Source organism: Rhamphochromis longiceps, linkage group LG17 (genome assembly GCF_057381845.1).
Source record: "Rhamphochromis longiceps isolate RC_006_pf linkage group LG17, R_longiceps_female_GT1.1, whole genome shotgun sequence".
NCBI lineage: Eukaryota > Metazoa > Chordata > Actinopteri > Cichliformes > Cichlidae > Rhamphochromis > Rhamphochromis longiceps.
In genome coordinates, this window is record NC_140573.1 from 3429032 (window position 1) to 3450401 (window position 21370).

General features: G+C 39.7%; 2 protein-coding genes across 2 annotated transcripts; both read left to right on the forward strand.

Annotated features, from left to right (window-relative positions):
* The first annotated feature begins 1520 nt into the window (after positions 1 to 1520).
* Positions 1521 to 5932, forward strand: LOC146649096 (serine/threonine-protein kinase pim-2-like). Its single transcript, XM_085387274.1, has 9 exons — positions 1521 to 1593; positions 1695 to 1874; positions 2121 to 2309; positions 2575 to 2669; positions 2755 to 2802; positions 4132 to 4353; positions 4435 to 4615; positions 4705 to 4881; positions 4971 to 5932. Exons 1-9 carry the CDS (start codon positions 1521 to 1523, stop codon positions 5060 to 5062), a joined length of 1257 nt encoding a protein of 418 aa, XP_085243400.1. The 3' UTR covers positions 5063 to 5932.
* A 4024-nt stretch (positions 5933 to 9956) lies between these two features.
* LOC146649097 (serine/threonine-protein kinase pim-2-like) lies at positions 9957 to 12941 on the forward strand. The gene is made up of 9 exons (XM_085387375.1): positions 9957 to 10029; positions 10131 to 10310; positions 10557 to 10745; positions 11011 to 11105; positions 11191 to 11238; positions 11547 to 11768; positions 11850 to 12030; positions 12120 to 12296; positions 12386 to 12941. Exons 1-9 carry the CDS (start codon positions 9957 to 9959, stop codon positions 12475 to 12477), a joined length of 1257 nt encoding a protein of 418 aa, XP_085243501.1. The 3' UTR covers positions 12478 to 12941.
* Positions 12942 to 21370: the final 8429 nt, after the last annotated feature.

The following is a 21370-nucleotide window of genomic DNA, read 5'->3' on the forward strand; positions in this document are numbered from 1 at the left end:
GCTTAAACATGTGAGAGGTTGATCGCGCAGAGAATCGCTGAGCGTTATGTGAGTGCGTGTGTAAAAGCAGCAGGATATATATTTTAGTTCTGCTGAGCCAAATAAGACAGGTCAGGGTGAAGAAGTGACAGCCAAAGAAAAGCTTACCATAAAACGGAGAAGTTACGACAAATCAGACTATAAGGCAAAAAGAAAGTGCAGCTTTATGGTTTCATGGACAAAAGAATTTCTGTGGCTGCGATATGATGAGCTAAATAACCAGGGCTGCACATAAGTGGTCCGCAGGTGCGCATTCGCTGTCAAAATAAAAAACACGCACAAGGGTTAGGGTTAAATTTAAAAACTGTACTTTTGAGTTAAAATATATATTCATAATTTTAATAAATGACAAATTAAAAAGGCATGAACATTTTTTTTGTATCGAAAAAATATCGAACCGTGACACCAAAGTATCGAACCGAACCGTGAATTTTGTGTATTGTTGCACCCCTAATATATATATATATGTGTGTAATTTTAACAAGAACTTTATTGAACAATCAGTGAGTATACAACATACAAACAGATGAGGTATACAAGTGGAACATAAATATGAACAACCAGCGATTAAAGAAAAAAAGAAAAAAAACCCACACCGATAGAGTTGGGAAGCAGGTACCATGCTTGTTACATCAGCTAACAATACTAACTTCCACAACACTCACCAAGACAGTCGGAGGTTAGGTAAAACAGAGCAAATAAATTATTGAGAAATTATAAGAAAATACATTAGGCAGGAAAGGAAAAAGAATAACTGTGGAAGTTCAAATTCACTGGGCTACACGTGCTTTCTTTCTATAGCCTTTGAACCTTGAAAAATATAACCTCATCACAGTAACGCATAATTTTATTATGCATTACATCCAATACTGCTCATACATTTAGTGAGTAACTAGTCACAATAATGCGCACAGATACGATTTATAGATCAGTCAACACATTCCAGCACCTTTAGGCAACTGTTTTTGTGATTTGGTGCTGTAAATAAAACTGAAATCAAGTGAATTTTGACTTAACCTGTGCTGCTAGCTTTTAGCCTGCAAAGCTATCCATTAGCCTTCACTACTGCCTTACAAGTAAATGCTGCCCAAAGAGAGTCCTTCTTGTTGGTATAATAGCTACAATATTATCTATAATATCCATTGCTTGTTCCTAACTAGTTTTATGGCCTTTGTTGTAGAAGCACAGTTCCCACCTTGAAGCAGCCCTCTATAAACATGCATTTATGCAGCTGCGCTACAGTTTTTGCAATATTGCACCCCTAAATAAATCTTTACAGAACTTTGCCTTCACCAGAAACTACTGCCTAGCCCAGGCTGATGTTCTGTAGCTATGGAAACCAAGAATTCCAAAATCTTGTGATGTCATCACCTTGTTGTTATAAGACATTGTTATAAGACACTAAAGATCATAGTTCTCACACACAGCTCATTGCATCTTTGCAGAGTGAAGAGTGAAATCCTGAAACTAAATTAACCTAAATGAATCACACAATGTCAAAGTCTTGGCCAACTTATACTGCACCACGTCCTGTGGATCTGAATAACCCTCTAGGTAAGTCAAATGGGATTCATATGGTAATTATGCATGCTTCTGGGTTTTTATTTGAGGCAACTGAATTTGACTTAAACAAAATCATCTTTTGTTGATTTCAGGACACCAAACAGAGCCTTGCATCTCCACACTGGTGAAGATGACTCCAGATGGAAGAATAGAGGGAAGAAAGAGAAGGGACTTACCTGAAAGACTGGACAAATCCCCCAAAAAAAGCAAAAGCAGTGGAGGTCCAAAACCGGGTCCCAGCCACTTTGTTTCTGGGGAATCCAGTTTGAAATGTAAGTGATAAGACCTGTTTTAGCTGTGACATTATCTTGGCTATGTAGTTTATTTTGTGACTTTAACTGTGTACTTAACGGTCTTTAACTTTGTAGTTGGTTCATTTAGCCTTCTTTGTGTTGATTTTCAGTGTGCAGTTATTGCTTTAATGCACGATTGCCAGACCTTAGAAAGTCAGTAGAAAGCAGTTGACACACAGAGTTGGACTGAAAATGCTTAAAGTCAAACTACTTTTTCCATTTTAGTTGGCCTTCTCATAGTGCCTTCAAGCGACTCTAGTATAATTAAGAGGAGCAACAAACGGAAGAGCACTAGTGACGAATCTGAGGGACCATCCAGCAAAAAAAGCAGGACAACAAGCCCAGAGGAGAGTCCCACCCAGGAACCCTCTGAAACATGTGACTCACCGAGGATATCCGGCACTGACAGAAAAGGTAAGATAATGGCAATATTTCTGAGCTGGATCACAAGATCCTTTAGAATTTGTCCTGGGGTTTGAGATTGGGTTTGATTCCTGTGGGACCAATCGACAATAAGAGACACTCTGGGCAGTAGTGACGTTACCTACCTACTAATCTGCTAAAATGTAGCTGCTATTTACCAATTAATAGAAATGTTATAACAAAGCTCTATAGGACTGTACCAGCTGTTTTCTGTGTAACAAGTCATAACCTGTATGTTTTTCCTGTGTGTCTGCAGAAGACTTCCTGGAAAAATATCAAGAGCTGGAGGTGCTGGGTCATGGAGGCTTTGCCACCGTGTTTTCTGGAATACGCATAAAAGACAGTTTTCCAGTATGGCTTCTTACATTTGCATTTCACAGATCTTCAGTTTATTCCTGTTTGTACTTCTCTAACCCAGAAAATGTCTTTAATGCAGGTGGCAATCAAACATGTTCAACAGCGCAGACTTGCGCGCACAACAATGGTAAGCGTCTTTTCTTATTCCAGCAGGTATTTATTAGGGCTGCCACGATTTGTCGACTAGTCACGATTACGTCGACTATCAAAATCGTCGACGACTGATTTAATAGTCGACGCGTCGTTTGAAGCTTTGTAAGATCACAAAAGACGCAGGAGTAAGTGGCAGGATTTAAGAGTGTAATAACGGACTGAAACAGAAGATGGCAGCATTGCATGTACAAGGATGTCAGCTACCGTTAAACCCCGAAGAAGAAGAAGAAGCAGCTGTGTCCCAGAATTCATAGCGCGGCCCAGCGCAGTTTCCAACAATGGCGGCAGCTAGTTAGTTTTAACTTTACTCTTATTATTCTTTCTGGGTCACAAAATAAACGTTTAACATATTTTCAGGCGAGAATGTAGCTGTGTAAACCTCAAATATCTGCTCAGTTTATCAGGACACCACATATTTTCAAAAGCGCTCCGACGTTTTCGGAGACGTCTGTTACCCACTAGCTCGTTAGCGAGCCGGGGGCTAGGCTCACTAGCGCCGTGAGAACACCGGACTCCCCGCAAATCGTTTTCAAACCCACCGCCGTCTTTCGCTACTCAGGTTAAATATATATGAGTCACTTAGATAACTTAAAATGTTATTGTTTGGCTTTCTTTAGTATTTTATTTGTTCCTGAGTAAATCAGTTTGTCTGAGATTAAAGTTATAGTTTTTACACAGCTGAATAAACATCAAGCAGACAACTGATTATCAGAAGTGTGAGATGCTGGAGAATATACTCCAGTGTCCTGTTATATTTTAGATAGCAAGGAGTTTATTAAACTTCACCGAAACAATCTGCAAATTTCATTAAAATTTAATAAACTATCATCTTGTCTTTATTTTTAGTTAGCACAGACCTTAAACACTTAAAGCTGTAAGCTAATGATAGTTATATAAGAGCAGATACTGCTGGTGCAATAAGCTGTAGTTTTACGTCCAATGGATGATCTGATTAGTCGACTAATCGCAAAAATAATCGGTGACTAGTCGACTATCAAAATGATCGTTTGTGGCAGCCCTAGTATTTATATTATTTCAGGCCTTCTCAGGCATCAAGCATAAGGCACGTATTTCCTCCGTGCATGAACCAGACTGGTCTCACAGTTGTGTGTGAAATCGTCAGGAAATATGGTCGAATTCTATGAACAGTGGGTCACCTTATTGTTTAAACTGACATGTTTCAGTGGAAAGAATGCTTTTTAAAGATCAGGTCATTTTGTGACTATTTCAAAACTGTCTGTACGCTGATAGCTACTTTTGTTGAAATTCTGAATACTGACCTGAAGTAACTTTCCTTCTGAAGGATTGGAATGGGAAAAGTACTGATGTTCCCCTGGAGGTGGCGCTACTGATACAAGTTGGGGCTGGACCACATGATACGGAAAGCAGTATAACCCCACTTCTACTTGACTGGTTTGATCTGGAAGATGAGCTTATTATGGTTTTTGAGAAACCAGAAAATTGCATGGACTTAGACAATTACCTCAAAACTACAGATAAACCTCTGTCAGAGACACATGTTAAGGTAAGTGACGAGCATTTGGAGCTTACAGCAGTTTTTCATAGAGAATGTCCTGTGCTCCAAATATGGCTTCCTTTCTTTTAGGTCATAATGAAACAACTAGTTGACGCAGCCATTACGATGGATAACAAGGGGGTTTTCCACCGAGATATTAAACCACACAACATTCTAATTGAAACATCTTCGGAGGAACCCCGAGTGCGATACATCGATTTTGGCTGTGGAGTCACGTTTACTCCGGGACAAAGGTTCAGGAGGAACGCAGGTATGTTTTCAGCCACAGCGTTGTGCTGTCATGAACTGTCTCCACATCATGTTCCCTCCCCATTAATTCTTCTTATCTTTGTGTTTTAGGAACCAGGATCTACAATAGTCCAGAGTGGTTCATGTACGGCTTCTGCTCTGCAGAATATACTACAGCCTGGCAGCTGGGTGTTGTGATGTACCAGCTGTTACACAACAAGTTACCATTTGACTGCGACTACAAGATCATCAACCAAAACCCACCGATTTTAGCTGACATTTCAAACAGTAAGATTTCTGCCAAAAGGGCTGTTGATATAAGAAAGGTGAAATAACTTTGTGGATAACTTTAACAAGAGTATTTCATTTCTGTAAAGAATGCAGGGATTTTTTGACGGGGTGTCTGAGGAAGCACTACAAGGACCGCTTCACCCTGGAGGATCTTCGGAATCACATGTGGCTCAAATGATTTCTGCGCACCATGAACTAAAAGGTTATGGAGCAAAAGCTCCAACACATCACAAGTCATCAACAAGTCACTTTTCAAATTTAGTAGCAATGTTGCAGTTGCTGTCACGTGGCTCTTTTTTGGTGTTTTCTTTTCCAATCCAGCAGCAAGCAGTCTGAGACCTCCATCTGACCTTCATCTAAATATAGTGTCAAGCGGCGGCTGTGTGAAGGCAAGAGAGGACCCAAATGCACAGCTCTAGACACACGGTGATGACCTCAAAGGCAGGTCTTTATTAACAGGAACATAAGAAGCCATACAATAACTAACCTGGGAGCAACTAAAGCTGAGGCGCTGGGAAGACACGGTAAATGCACACAACCTAGAGGGACGACGCAACACAGAACAAAGGGACACTCTGACATAAATACACAGAAGGTAATGAGAGAAGTGGGAACACACGGGGAACACAGCTGAAGACAATTAGCGAGCAGGGAGGACACGAAACTGAAAATACTGACACCAAGATGTGGACCTTAAACACAACACAGTACACAGAGATGAGCACAGAGAGAGAGAGGCAGAGAAGAAGGATGAATATGGGGGGATGAGGAGAACACAGAACACAAAGGATGGGAACACGGTACCAGAACAAACACCACAATAAAAACATGGACACAGGGGGAATCCAAATACCAAACCAACCAATCCAATGGACATAAGGAACAAAATACAAAACTACAGGAAAACTAAGAACACTGGGTCAAAATGACCCAGGACCATGACATATAGGCTTTTGTAGGCTTGCTTTATGAAAAATGTCATTGATGAAAATGTAGTGTATATCTGTTATTAACCTCTGTCTCTCTTCCACAGCATGTCTTTATCCTGTCTTCCTTCTCTCACCCCAACCGGTCGCAGCAGATGGCCGCCCCTCCCTGAGCCTGGTTCTGCCGGAGGTTTCTTCCTGTTAAAAGGGAGTTTTTCCTTCCCACTGTCGCCAAAGTGCTTGCTCAAAGGGGGTCATATGATTGTTGGGTTTTTCTCTGTATCTATGAAGCGCCTTGAGGCGACTTTTGTTGTGATTTGGCGCTATATAAATACAATTGAATTGAATTGAATTGGGCAGCACGGTGGCACAGTGGTTAGCACTGTTGCCGCACAGCAAGAAGGTCCTGAGTTCAATTCCAACATCAGGCCGGGGTCTTTCTGTGTGGAGTTTGCATGTTCTCCCCGTGTTTGCGTGGGTTCCCTCTGGGTACTCCGGCTTCCTCCCACCGTCCAAAGACATGCAGCTTGTGGGGATAGGTTAATTGGATAATCCAAATTGCCATTAGGTGTGAACGTGAGTGCGAATGGTTGTCTGTCCCTGTGTGTTGGCCCTGCGACAGACTGGCGACCTGTCCAGGGTGTACCCCGCCTCTCGCCCTATGACAGCTGGGATAGGCTCCAGCGCCCCCCGCGACCCTTGAATTGAATTGAATTGAATTGAAGTGAGGCCATGATGCATTTTATTGTAGCTCATCATCATCCGACCCTGCCCTGAAAATAGCTGAAGAAATGTTGGCATACCGAAAGGTTTGCTTTGGGGGTACTATTTGGTGCCATTTTAAGTTAAAAACTATTAAAAAAAAAAAAAAAAAAAAAGAGTCATATTTTGTGTGATTTTTTCATTACTGTTGTTGTCCCAAGAAGCAAGATGGCGCCTGTGTTTGGCTGTGCCGCTGCCTCCGTCCGTGTGTTTGTTTACTTCATATGTTATGCAAGTGTTCTTGCTACAGCTTTGTCCGATGTCATCTCCCTTCGGATTTATGATCGCCATGCGTTACTGCCGATCAAATCTGCTATGGATAACTTTCAGAGTCAACGATACGACGTTGTTTTCCCACCGCCGCTTGAGCGCGACGCAGCACCCGGTTCACCTCCACTCTTGCCGGTCAGCTCAATTTTGCTTCAGAGGCCTCGTCAGAGGAAGCGGGGGAAGAGAGCCGGCTTTGTTGTCCTGCTCCGTCGTCTTCGGAAAGAGGCAGATCTTCGGGGGCTTTATTCCTGGGCTGCTAGCGGTAAGATCCGCCTGAGACTTGTCGGAGCTGGATTAATCCCCACAACCCACTGTGTTTGAACTGAGCCCTTAGCCCTATATGTGCCTTTAAATGAGCACATTGCCCCAGAAACCTTTGTTTCTCCAAGTACTTGTGTATAAAAAACTATATATTAATGTTTGACCACATTTGGGAATCAGAGCAGAGAGAAGATGACAACAGGTGGCGCCATATTGCCAACTGACTAGTCTTCTTCATAAAATATGATACAAAAGCATGATTACAAATACAATAAATGCTTCTGGATGGCAAATGCTCTGTTCAGTACACACGTTTTACTTTGAACACATAGGTATGCAGCATGCACACAACATGCATTCATCCTTTTTGGTTGAGTCCATGGTGATGGCCTGTGTCTTTCCGAGTTCTCCTCAAACACTTTGGCTTCCCTCTACAATGTTAGGCCTCTTATTAACCTTTGTCATGTCATGCACACATTGCTCAAGAGCTGTTGCCATATTGGATGTGATAACCTGTAGCGATCACATCCAATAACTCATGTGTTGTTTACATACAAATGATCACTGCTTTTTTTTTCACTGCTGTGCTGCTGGTTGCAGCAATCACCAGGGATAGAGAATCTTTTTTGTTGCCTTTCAGGTGATTTGGATAGAAGAGGAGCATCACATAAATGGTAGTATCAGTTCTAAATTATTTGAAATCCAAGTATCTGTTTCAAACAATATTTGACTGTGAGGCTTGGTTACCGGTTGTTGCTGGTTCTCACTGGTTGTCACTAGTTGTTACCGCTTGCTGCTGGTGCAGCAGCACTGACAGCTAACATGGCGGTTAAATCGACACATTTTGCTGCACCCATTTTTAGTTTTAATTGTTTTATGTCAGCTTTTCAGCTCCACCTTCTCCACTTCTTCCACACTAAACTTTTTCTACAAGCTGCGTGAGCGCACACCAAAGGTAGGGGAGGTGCTCAGGTTCACTGTCATTGATCATAATCGATCGATAGTGAAAAGTCCCCGCTCAATGCTCAGCTCAAATGCACAAATATATACAATTATGAGATATTCATGAAGTATTTTTATTTTATTTTGCCATTTATATATGTTGGCACTAACAGTGCTCAAGACAATACTTATATACTGTCAATATGTGACATATTGAAATCGCGTTTGAATTTGCGCTTGTTTTTTGCTTTCACTTTGCAATCGCACGAACTGTGTATAGAGAGCGACAGCACTGATTGGTGAGTGATGATAATTTGTGCACCAATTCCTCTGACATCGTCTTATCAATCGTTAGCTTACTATGCAAACATGACAAGTGAAATCTCCTGCAGCTTAAACATGTGAGAGGTTGATCGCGCAGAGAATCGCTGAGCGTTATGTGAGTGCGTGTGTAAAAGCAGCAGGATATATATTTTAGTTCTGCTGAGCCAAATAAGACAGGTCAGGGTGAAGAAGTGACAGCCAAAGAAAAGCTTACCATAAAACGGAGAAGTTACGACAAATCAGACTATAAGGCAAAAAGAAAGTGCAGCTTTATGGTTTCATGGACAAAAGAATTTCTGTGGCTGCGATATGATGAGCTAAATAACCAGGGCTGCACATAAGTGGTCCGCAGGTGCGCATTCGCTGTCAAAATAAAAAACACGCACAAGGGTTAGGGTTAAATTTAAAAACTGTACTTTTGAGTTAAAATATATATTCATAATTTTAATAAATGACAAATTAAAAAGGCATGAACATTTTTTTTGTATCGAAAAAATATCGAACCGTGACACCAAAGTATCGAACCGAACCGTGAATTTTGTGTATTGTTGCACCCCTAATATATATATATATGTGTGTAATTTTAACAAGAACTTTATTGAACAATCAGTGAGTATACAACATACAAACAGATGAGGTATACAAGTGGAACATAAATATGAACAACCAGCGATTAAAGAAAAAAAGAAAAAAAACCCACACCGATAGAGTTGGGAAGCAGGTACCATGCTTGTTACATCAGCTAACAATACTAACTTCCACAACACTCACCAAGACAGTCGGAGGTTAGGTAAAACAGAGCAAATAAATTATTGAGAAATTATAAGAAAATACATTAGGCAGGAAAGGAAAAAGAATAACTGTGGAAGTTCAAATTCACTGGGCTACACGTGCTTTCTTTCTATAGCCTTTGAACCTTGAAAAATATAACCTCATCACAGTAACGCATAATTTTATTATGCATTACATCCAATACTGCTCATACATTTAGTGAGTAACTAGTCACAATAATGCGCACAGATACGATTTATAGATCAGTCAACACATTCCAGCACCTTTAGGCAACTGTTTTTGTGATTTGGTGCTGTAAATAAAACTGAAATCAAGTGAATTTTGACTTAACCTGTGCTGCTAGCTTTTAGCCTGCAAAGCTATCCATTAGCCTTCACTACTGCCTTACAAGTAAATGCTGCCCAAAGAGAGTCCTTCTTGTTGGTATAATAGCTACAATATTATCTATAATATCCATTGCTTGTTCCTAACTAGTTTTATGGCCTTTGTTGTAGAAGCACAGTTCCCACCTTGAAGCAGCCCTCTATAAACATGCATTTATGCAGCTGCGCTACAGTTTTTGCAATATTGCACCCCTAAATAAATCTTTACAGAACTTTGCCTTCACCAGAAACTACTGCCTAGCCCAGGCTGATGTTCTGTAGCTATGGAAACCAAGAATTCCAAAATCTTGTGATGTCATCACCTCGTTGTTATAAGACATTGTTATAAGACACTAAAGATCATAGTTCTCACACACAGCTCATTGCATCTTTGCAGAGTGAAGAGTGAAATCCTGAAACTAAATTAACCTAAATGAATCACACAATGTCAAAGTCTTGGCCAACTTATACTGCACCACGTCCTGTGGATCTGAATAACCCTCTAGGTAAGTCAAATGGGATTCATATGGTAATTATGCATGCTTCTGGGTTTTTATTTGAGGCAACTGAATTTGACTTAAACAAAATCATCTTTTGTTGATTTCAGGACACCAAACAGAGCCTTGCATCTCCACACTGGTGAAGATGACTCCAGATGGAAGAATAGAGGGAAGAAAGAGAAGGGACTTACCTGAAAGACTGGACAAATCCCCCAAAAAAAGCAAAAGCAGTGGAGGTCCAAAACCGGGTCCCAGCCACTTTGTTTCTGGGGAATCCAGTTTGAAATGTAAGTGATAAGACCTGTTTTAGCTGTGACATTATCTTGGCTATGTAGTTTATTTTGTGACTTTAACTGTGTACTTAACGGTCTTTAACTTTGTAGTTGGTTCATTTAGCCTTCTTTGTGTTGATTTTCAGTGTGCAGTTATTGCTTTAATGCACGATTGCCAGACCTTAGAAAGTCAGTAGAAAGCAGTTGACACACAGAGTTGGACTGAAAATGCTTAAAGTCAAACTACTTTTTCCATTTTAGTTGGCCTTCTCATAGTGCCTTCAAGCGACTCTAGTATAATTAAGAGGAGCAACAAACGGAAGAGCACTAGTGACGAATCTGAGGGACCATCCAGCAAAAAAAGCAGGACAACGAGCCCAGAGGAGAGTCCCACCCAGGAACCCTCTGAAACATGTGACTCACCGAGGATATCCGGCACTGACAGAAAAGGTAAGATAATGGCAATATTTCTGAGCTGGATCACAAGATCCTTTAGAATTTGTCCTGGGGTTTGAGATTGGGTTTGATTCCTGTGGGACCAATCGACAATAAGAGACACTCTGGGCAGTAGTGACGTTACCTACCTACTAATCTGCTAAAATGTAGCTGCTATTTACCAATTAATAGAAATGTTATAGCAAAGCTCTATAGGACTGTACCAGCTGTTTTCTGTGTAACAAGTCATAACCTGTATGTTTTTCCTGTGTGTCTGCAGAAGACTTCCTGGAAAAATATCAAGAGCTGGAGGTGCTGGGTCATGGAGGCTTTGCCACCGTGTTTTCTGGAATACGCATAAAAGACAGTTTTCCAGTATGGCTTCTTACATTTGCATTTCACAGATCTTCAGTTTATTCCTGTTTGTACTTCTCTAACCCAGAAAATGTCTTTAATGCAGGTGGCAATCAAACATGTTCAACAGCGCAGACTTGCGCGCACAACAATGGTAAGCGTCTTTTCTTATTCCAGCAGGTATTTATATTATTTCAGGCCTTCTCAGGCATCAAGCATAAGGCACGTATTTCCTCCGTGCATGAACCAGACTGGTCTCACAGTTGTGTGTGAAATCGTCAGGAAATATGGTCGAATTCTATGAACAGTGGGTCACCTTATTGTTTAAACTGACATGTTTCAGTGGAAAGAATGCTTTTTAAAGATCAGGTCATTTTGTGACTATTTCAAAACTGTCTGTACGCTGATAGCTACTTTTGTTGAAATTCTGAATACTGACCTGAAGTAACTTTCCTTCTGAAGGATTGGAATGGGAAAAGTACTGATGTTCCCCTGGAGGTGGCGCTACTGATACAAGTTGGGGCTGGACCACATGATACGGAAAGCAGTATAACCCCACTTCTACTTGACTGGTTTGATCTGGAAGATGAGCTTATTATGGTTTTTGAGAAACCAGAAAATTGCATGGACTTAGACAATTACCTCAAAACTACAGATAAACCTCTGTCAGAGACACATGTTAAGGTAAGTGACGAGCATTTGGAGCTTACAGCAGTTTTTCATAGAGAATGTCCTGTGCTCCAAATATGGCTTCCTTTCTTTTAGGTCATAATGAAACAACTAGTTGACGCAGCCATTACGATGGATAACAAGGGGGTTTTCCACCGAGATATTAAACCACACAACATTCTAATTGAAACATCTTCGGAGGAACCCCGAGTGCGATACATCGATTTTGGCTGTGGAGTCACGTTTACTCCGGGACAAAGGTTCAGGAGGAACGCAGGTATGTTTTCAGCCACAGCGTTGTGCTGTCATGAACTGTCTCCACATCATGTTCCCTCCCCATTAATTCTTCTTATCTTTGTGTTTTAGGAACCAGGATCTACAATAGTCCAGAGTGGTTCATGTACGGCTTCTGCTCTGCAGAATATACTACAGCCTGGCAGCTGGGTGTTGTGATGTACCAGCTGTTACACAACAAGTTACCATTTGACTGCGACTACAAGATCATCAACCAAAACCCACCGATTTTAGCTGACATTTCAAACAGTAAGATTTCTGCCAAAAGGGCTGTTGATATAAGAAAGGTGAAATAACTTTGTGGATAACTTTAACAAGAGTATTTCATTTCTGTAAAGAATGCAGGGATTTTTTGACGGGGTGTCTGAGGAAGCACTACAAGGACCGCTTCACCCTGGAGGATCTTCGGAATCACATGTGGCTCAAATGATTTCTGCGCACCATGAACTAAAAGGTTATGGAGCAAAAGCTCCAACACATCACAAGTCATCAACAAGTCACTTTTCAAATTTAGTAGCAATGTTGCAGTTGCTGTCACGTGGCTCTTTTTTGGTGTTTTCTTTTCCAATCCAGCAGCAAGCAGTCTGAGACCTCCATCTGACCTTCATCTAAATATAGTGTCAAGCGGCGGCTGTGTGAAGGCAAGAGAGGACCCAAATGCACAGCTCTAGACACACGGTGATGACCTCAAAGGCAGGTCTTTATTAACAGGAACATAAGAAGCCATACAATAACTAACCTGGGAGCAACTAAAGCTGAGGCGCTGGGAAGACACGGTAAATGCACACAACCTAGAGGGACGACGCAACACAGAACAAAGGGACACTCTGACATAAATACACAGAAGGTAATGAGAGAAGTGGGAACACACGGGGAACACAGCTGAAGACAATTAGCGAGCAGGGAGGACACGAAACTGAAAATACTGACACCAAGATGTGGACCTTAAACACAACACAGTACACAGAGATGAGCACAGAGAGAGCGAGGCAGAGAAGAAGGATGAATATGGGGGGATGAGGAGAACACAGAACACAAAGGATGGGAACACGGTACCAGAACAAACACCACAATAAAAACATGGACACAGGGGGAATCCAAATACCAAACCAACCAATCCAATGGACATAAGGAACAAAATACAAAACTACAGGAAAACTAAGAACACTGGGTCAAAATGACCCAGGACCATGACATATAGGCTTTTGTAGGCTTGCTTTATGAAAAATGTCATTGATGAAAATGTAGTGTATATCTGTTATTAACCTCTGTCTCTCTTCCACAGCATGTCTTTATCCTGTCTTCCTTCTCTCACCCCAACCGGTCGCAGCAGATGGCCGCCCCTCCCTGAGCCTGGTTCTGCCGGAGGTTTCTTCCTGTTAAAAGGGAGTTTTTCCTTCCCACTGTCGCCAAAGTGCTTGCTCAAAGGGGGTCATATGATTGTTGGGTTTTTCTCTGTATCTATGAAGTGCCTTGAGGCGACTTTTGTTGTGATTTGGCGCTATATAAACAAAATTGAATTGAATTGAATTGAGGCCATGATGCATTTTATTGTAGCTCATCATCATCCGACCCTGCCCTGAAAATAGCTGAAGAAATGTTGGCATACCGAAAGGTTTGCTTTGGGGGTACTATTTGGTGCCATTTTAAGTTAACAACTATTAAAAACAAAAAAAAAAAGAGTCATATTTTGTGTGATTTTTTTATTACTGTTGTTGTCCCAAGAAGCAAGATGGCGCCTGTGTTTGGCTGTGCCGCTGCCTCCGTCCATGTGTTTGTTTACTTCATATGTTATGCAAGTGTTCTTGCTACAGCTTTGTCCGATGTCATCTCCCTTCGGATTTATGATCGCCATGCGTTACTGGCGATCAAATCTGCTATGGATAACTTTCAGAGTCAACGATACGACGTTGTTTTCCCACCGCCGCTTGAGCGCGACGCAGCACCCGGTTCACCTCCACTCTTGCCGGTCAGCTCAATTTTGCTTCAGAGGCCTCGTCGGAGGAAGCGGGGGAAGAGAGCCGGCTTTGTTGTCCTGCTCCGTCGTCTTCGGAAAGAGGCAGATCTTCGGGGGCTTTATTCCTGGGCTGCTAGCGGTAAGATCCGCCTGAGACTTGTCGGAGCTGGATTAATCCCCACAACCCACTGTGTTTACCACCCAAGCTTCCACCTAAAAGTATGGAAAGCAATGCCTCATCGCGGCAGGAACCCTGTTTTGCTGCGCAGCTTACCGCATAGTACGAACTCTGTTCCTGGAAACTCTACCCCTGTCCCGGTGGGTCGCAGCGTTAAATGGATTTTAATTAATGCGCGCTCAATTGCCAACAAGTCTTATATCTTAAATGACTTGCTCTGTGCGGAGAAGCTTGATTTTATGTTTATCTTTGAGACGTGGCAGCGTGAGAATGAAGTCTCACATCTTTTAGAGCTGTGTCCCACTGATTGTTCATTTCTCTGTGTGCCTCGGATATCTGGACGAGGAGGTGGAACAGCGGTAATTTTCAAAAAGACATTCTTATGCCAGATGATCTCCTCAAGCTGTTACAACTCTTTTGAGATGATTGTGATAAAAATTGGACGAGAACAGCCCATATACGGCATTTTAATTTATCGTCCACCTGGGTCTGCTGCAGCTTTTCTGTCAGACCTACAAGAATTTTTAACTTCCACGATTAAACTGGGCGAGGTCATCATTGTTGGTGACTTCAACATTCATGCAGAGGACTCATCAAATAGTACCACTAAGGAGTTCCTGAGCATTATGGACTCTTTTAATTTTGTTCAACATGTATCAGGTCCTACTCACACAGCTGGGCATACTCTGGACTTTGTCTACACCTGTGGTGTTTCCCTTGACCACATGAACTTAAATGATGTTTCTTTTAGCGATCATAAGTCAGTCTTTTTTAATGTATTGTTCAATTCAGAGTCTCTTCCCCAAAGTTTTATTAGGTGCAGGCGCATTATTGATGACTCTGTCATTTTAAAGTTTTCTTCTCTTTTTAATTTTAAACCTTCTTCTGACGAGGTTGACATCCTTATTAATTCTTTTAATGAACACTGTCTTGACATTCTTAATCAGGTTGCTCCTTTCAAAACTAGTCATTGCACTGTTAGTTCCTGCACACCATGGTTAAATAATCAAACCCGTGGTCTTCGACGCTCCTGTCGAAAAGCAGAGCGTCTCTGGAAGTCCTACTCACTGTCATTGTAAGCTGTATATATAGAACACCAGGTTCTAATATTGAAATTTTTAAGGAGTGGGTAGATAAAACATTCATTAGGACAAATCAAAAAGTCATGTTCATTTGTGGGGATTTTAACATAGATCTACTAAATCCAAACAAGCAGAGAGCGACAGAGGAATTTATTAATACAATGTATAGCTTGGGACTTTTTCCAGTGATCACTAAGCCCAGCAGGATTACAGCACAGTCGGCAACCCTAATAGACAATATATTTACTAATGAAATAGAAAATAGAACCATAAGTGGTCTCCTAATTAATGACATCAGTGATCATCTACCTGTTTTTATAGTGTATAACAGCAATTACAGGAAGATTAAACAGCAAAACACAATAAAATACAAACGAGTGAGAACAGAAGAGTCAATAAACGCATTCAAAAGTGATTTACTCAAGCAAGAATGGGAGATGCTGTATAAGGAAAAAAATATTGATAAAGCTTATGAGATTTTTTTAGGAAAATTTAAACTGTTATATAATAGTCATTGCCCAGTAAAGAAATATAGTAAAAAACAAAAATATGCAGAGTGCCCATGGATTACAAAAGGATTGCAAAATGCATGTAAGAAGAAAAATACCTTATACAGAGAATTTATAATGAACAGAAGTACAGAAGCTGAAAATAAATACAAGAAATATAAAAATAAATTAACGAGTATTTTAAGGTCATGTAAAAAGGAATACTATGAAAAATTACTGATTATGAATAAAAATAATATTAAAGGGATCTGGAAAACATTAAATACCATCATCAAAAAGGGCTCGGGGCAGGCAGACTATCCTTCGTATTTCGCAAATAATGATAGAAATATTACTAATATGAGCGATGTGGTAAATGATTTCAACAAATTCTTTGTAAGTGTTGGGCCAGACTTGGCTGAAACAATTCCTGATATAACAGATTCTGTAGAGAAAGAAACTAGACTCATTGACCGCAATCCTCATTCAATGTTCTTAAAGGTGGTGGAAGAAATGGAAATCATTGATATTGTTGGGAAATCACAAACAAAAAACTCTACAGACTCTGACGACATTGATATGGAAATCGTTAAGAGAGTGATAGAGGGCATTTCCAAACCCTTAACACACATTTGCAATTTGTCCTTACAAACTGGTACATTCCCAAAACAAATGAAAACAGCTAAAGTAACACCACTGTTTAAAAATGGTGACAGACACCAATTCACAAATTATAGGCCTGTCTCTCTACTTTCTCAATTTTCAAAAATACTGGAAAAAGTCTTTAGTAATAGACTTGACAAATTTATAGATAAACACAAAATAATAATGGATAGTCAGTATGGTTTCAGATCAAATAGATCAACATCATTGGCATTAATGGAACTGATCGAAAATATCACCAACAATATAGATAAAAGACAATGTATAGTTAGTGTATTCATTGACCTAAAAAAAGCTTTTGACACAATTAATCATGACATATTACTTGATAAACTGGAGTACTACGGCATTAGAGGAGTGGTGTTAGAATGGGTAAAGAGTTATTTGAGAGACAGGCAGCAATTTGTGAAAATTGGGGAATATCAATCAGAGTGTATGGACATTGTTTGTGGAGTTCCGCAGGGGTCAGTATTTGGACCAAAGCTGTTTATCCTCTATATCAATGATATATGCAGAACATCAGATATACTACAGTTTATTCTATTTGCAGATGATACAAATATTTTTTGTACTGGAGAGAACTTACAGCAGCTTTTGGAAATTGTCACACAAGAAATGATTAAACTGAAAACATGGTTTGATAGAAATAAGCTATCATTAAATTTGGAAAAAACTACATTTATGTTATTCGGAAATTGTAAAAAAGATGCAGGAGCAAAATTATTAGTAAACAATGTTGAAATAGAGCAAGTTTCGGATACAAAATTTCTGGGTGTGATAATAGATAACAAAATCTGCTGGAAACCTCACATAAAGCATATACAAGCCAAACTGTCAAGAAGCATCTCCGTACTAAGTAAAGTTAAATATTTTTTGCCTTCCAAATCACTCCGGGTACTTTATTGTTCACTTATATTGCCATATTTGGAATACTGTGTGGAAATTTGGGGAAACACATATAAAACTGCACTTCAACCAATATGTAAAATTAAAAAAAAAGCAATCAGGATGATTAATAAAGCAGGATTTAGAGACCATACTAACATCATGTTTTTGAAATTAAAAATACTGAAGTTTATGGATCTTATAAAATATAAAACTGCAAAAATTATGTACAAGGCCAGATACAATATGTTACCAGGAAATATACAGAGGATGTTCTATGACAGAGAAGGAGACTATGAATTGAGGGGGAAATTGAATCTAAGGATTCTTAAAGCACGGTCAAAGGTTAAAACCTTTTGTGTCACTATTTATGGGGTAAAACTGTGGAATAGTTTTACTATAGATCTACAGCAATGCTCAGGAATTAGTAAGTTCATGAAAATACTTCGAAAACTGATTTTGGAAGAATATGATACCGATAAAGATGATCACCCATTGTATGTATAAAAATATCAAATTATATCCAAATTATATCAATCACGGTAGCCAAGTTTATATAGGTTCTCCTCGTGTATCGTGTGGAGTATGTGATGATGGGAATTAGGTGAATTATGTGGGATCAATAAGATGTTGAGCAGGGGTAGGAATTAATAAGTATGTTCATACTTCTTCCTACTCCTTTTCAGACCAAACATTGTTACATTATGTCAGACGATTTTGTTTTATTTCATTATATATTTTTTGTTTATCTGAACACATACGTGTGTGTGTGTATTAGGGCTGCCACGATTAGTCGACTAGTCACGATTATGTCGACTATCAAAATCGTCGACGACTAATTTAATAGTCGACGCATCGTTTGAAGCTTTGTAAGATCACAAAGGACGCAGGAATAAGTAGTAGGATTTAAGAGTGTAATAACGGACTGAAACAGAAGATGGCAGCACTGCATGTACAAGGATGCCAGCTGCCGTTAAACCCCGAAGAAGAAGAAGCTGTGTCCCAGAATTCATAGCGCAGCCCAGCGCAGTTGTCAACAATGGCGGCAGCTAGTTAGTTTTAACTTTACTCTTATTATTCTTTCTGGGTCACAAAATAAACCTTTAACATATTTTCAGGCGAGAATGTAGCTGTGTAAACCTCAAATATCTGCTCAGTTTATCAAGACACCACATATTTTCAAAAGCGCTCCGACGTTTTCGGAGACGTCTGTTACCCACTAGCTCGTTAGCTAGGCGGGGGCAAGGCTAACTAGAGCCGTGAGAACACCGGACTCTGGGCAAATCGTTTTCAAACCCACCGCCGTCTTTCGCTACTCAGGTTAAACATGATATATAAGTCACTTAGATAACTTAAAAATGTTATTGTTTGGCTTTCTTTAGTATTTTATTTGTTCCTGAGTAAATCGGTTTGGCTGAGATTAAAGTTATAGTTTTTGCACAGCTAAAACTGTCAAGCAGACAGCTGATTATCAGAAGTGTGAGACGCTGGAGAATATACTCCAGTGTCCTGTTATATTTTAGATAGCAAGGAGTTTATTAAACTTCACCGAAACAATCTGCAAATTTCATTAAAAATTAATAAACTACCATCTTGTCTTTATTTTTAGTTAGCACAAACACTTCAAGCTGTAAGCTAATGATAGTTATATAAGACCAGATGCTGCTGGTGCAATAAGCTGTACGCTGTACGTCCAATGGATGATGATCTGATTAGTCGACTAATCGCAAAAATAATCGGTGACTAGTCGACTATCAAAATAATCGTTTGTGGCAGCCCTAGTGTGTATATCTACATATATATTCGTATCTGTAAATGAAAATATATGTAGTGTGTATATATTGTTTTTTGTTTTATATGTCTGAAACAAATAAAGATACAATACAATACAATACAAAAAAGTCCACTGGGCTGGTTGTCCATCGGGAACACTTCAAAGAACTTCTTCACTTATATAATGAGTCAGTTAAAGAGGCCAGATCCTGTTAGAAAAATAAGTTCAGTATTATGGAAAGAAACCAAAGGAACCCGCAGGTGACGACGTTTCGTCGACACTGACGTTTGTTTGGGAGAAAACTTACAAACATACAGTACAGCACTTCAGAGTCACACTGCTAGGATTGAAGATTTATGTAAATTAGACAAGCTGAACGCGTTCTGTACTGTACAGGAGACACGGCACAAGACTGACAGTGGTCTGCAGCCAATCAGGACGCAGAGCAAAATACGCTGTGTAAAAAAAAAAAAAAAAAAAGCATGCAAAATTCCACACACACACACAAAAAAACAAAAATCTGCAAGATTGCGAAAGGTGAACCGCGATATAGTGAGGGACCACTGTACTGTGAAAGGATATAAATTTGTTTTTCTTTTCAAAGCATTGGACTTTGAAGGTAGGCAGCAGAAACCATTCATTATCACACTCTTAATTATTATTATTAATCCTGTCACCCTACTGCATATGCAGTATATTACGGGTCAGTATATAACTTAGTTATGGTGTCATTTAGTTCTCTGCTCCCTGAAAATGGGCAGCTGGGGCACATGTAAGCTCACTCACTTGACAGAAAGCCAAACAGATGACTGTTCTCCGAAACTAGCCAACTATGTGAGTGTGGCTGCAGTGTTTTTCACACACTGCTCGCCCTTCCTTCCTGTTTAGCCCTGAGCTTCTATCAAAACACATTACATTTGCCTGTGTCAATGCTCGCTCTGGAGTCTGATGCTGTTTGTTGCAGTGCCCTTACCATGGAAATCACGAGTGTCACTGTATGTGTGTGCAGGGCAGATCTAGAGAAATTTCCTTAGGGTGGCATGAGGGTGGCAAAGAAATCAAATGGGGTGGCAAAATCGAAGCCCTTTTTTTCATACACATATGCAGGTGGTTATATACGGTTAAAATAGTTCAAATGCAGTAAGTATACACGTTTTTCATATAGATAAAGTCTATAACTAAATTATTGTCTGTAGCCCACATAATTAAACACTTTAGTTACATAAAACATGTGAGTTTTGATGTTATGTACTGTACAGCCTGTATAATAAATAAATATGTAGCCCAATAAGTATAAAATCCAGAAAGCTACACATGTTTCACTGTTTTTTGTCAGAAAACAGTCACATTGTTACAACTTAAATTACACAAAATGTCAGAAATCTGCACTGTCATGAACAAAAATTTAAACCTAATTTTTCATGATTTGTTGGACTGAGGTCTGAAATACAACTGGTCATTTTTGACTCCTTTTGAGTTTACGTTTGTATTTCACCCTCAAATTGTTTAATCCCCCCCCCCCCCCCTTGCCTTTTTTGGTATCCTTTCAGCTTAACTGAATTTAGTTGTTTTGACTGACATACTGCATTAGTATTACTGACCTGAAATCACGCAAATAACTTAAAATCGTAGTAGTATTTTTTTACTGTAAAAAACCCAGACATGTTGGGTAAATTTTTACAACTTGAAATGCAAATATAAAATGTACATTTTGTAAACATATACAACTATTTATCTAAAAATGCAGACAATACACCTGCCGTCTTTTTTTCATTTGTATAAGAATTAAAAAATATTGCTAAAACTAAAATGAGAGAACATTGATGTCAAACGTTTGTGCTACGTTTGTGCTGCAAAAATTTTCGTTTGTGCTACTATCATTTTAAAGATATTAATAGAAATTTCAAGAGGTCATCAGAGGTCAACCAGCCCCCCCATATTAATGGAATCAAACAAAATTGGTGTCAATCAGTTGTGCTATGTTTGTGCTGGTTTGGTTTGTGCCACAAACAGGACTTTAATATCACCAACCATTCCCATGTTATTACGTTGTATCCATATACAGTGGGGCAAAAAAGTATTTAGTCAGCCACCGATTCTTTACAAATCCTACCATGTGGATTCATGGATTTTTTTTTCACATTCTGTCTCTCACAGTTGAAGTGTACCTCTGGTGCAAATTACTGACCTCTGTCATCATTTTAAGTGGGGGAACTTGCACAATCGGTGGCTGACTAAATACTTTTTTGCCCCACTGTAAATGGCCCACCCTGTACTGTATTAACACAATTGATCT

What these genes read in the sequence shown, in the direction of transcription:
- LOC146649097 (XM_085387375.1), top strand. Translation starts at nt 9,957, where the DNA reads ATGAATCACACAATGTCAAAGTCTTGGCCAACTTATACTGCACCACGT. An exon ending in GGATCTGAATAACCCTCTAG is followed by an intron (nt 10,030 to 10,130) that starts GTAAGTCAAATG and finishes TGTTGATTTCAG; the next exon opens with GACACCAAACAGAGCCTTGC. An exon ending in TTTAGCTGACATTTCAAACA is followed by an intron (nt 12,297 to 12,385) that starts GTAAGATTTCTG and finishes ATTTCTGTAAAG; the next exon opens with AATGCAGGGATTTTTTGACG.
- LOC146649096 (XM_085387274.1), top strand. Translation starts at nt 1,521, where the DNA reads ATGAATCACACAATGTCAAAGTCTTGGCCAACTTATACTGCACCACGT. An exon ending in GGATCTGAATAACCCTCTAG is followed by an intron (nt 1,594 to 1,694) that starts GTAAGTCAAATG and finishes TGTTGATTTCAG; the next exon opens with GACACCAAACAGAGCCTTGC. An exon ending in ATCCGGCACTGACAGAAAAG is followed by an intron (nt 2,310 to 2,574) that starts GTAAGATAATGG and finishes GTGTGTCTGCAG; the next exon opens with AAGACTTCCTGGAAAAATAT.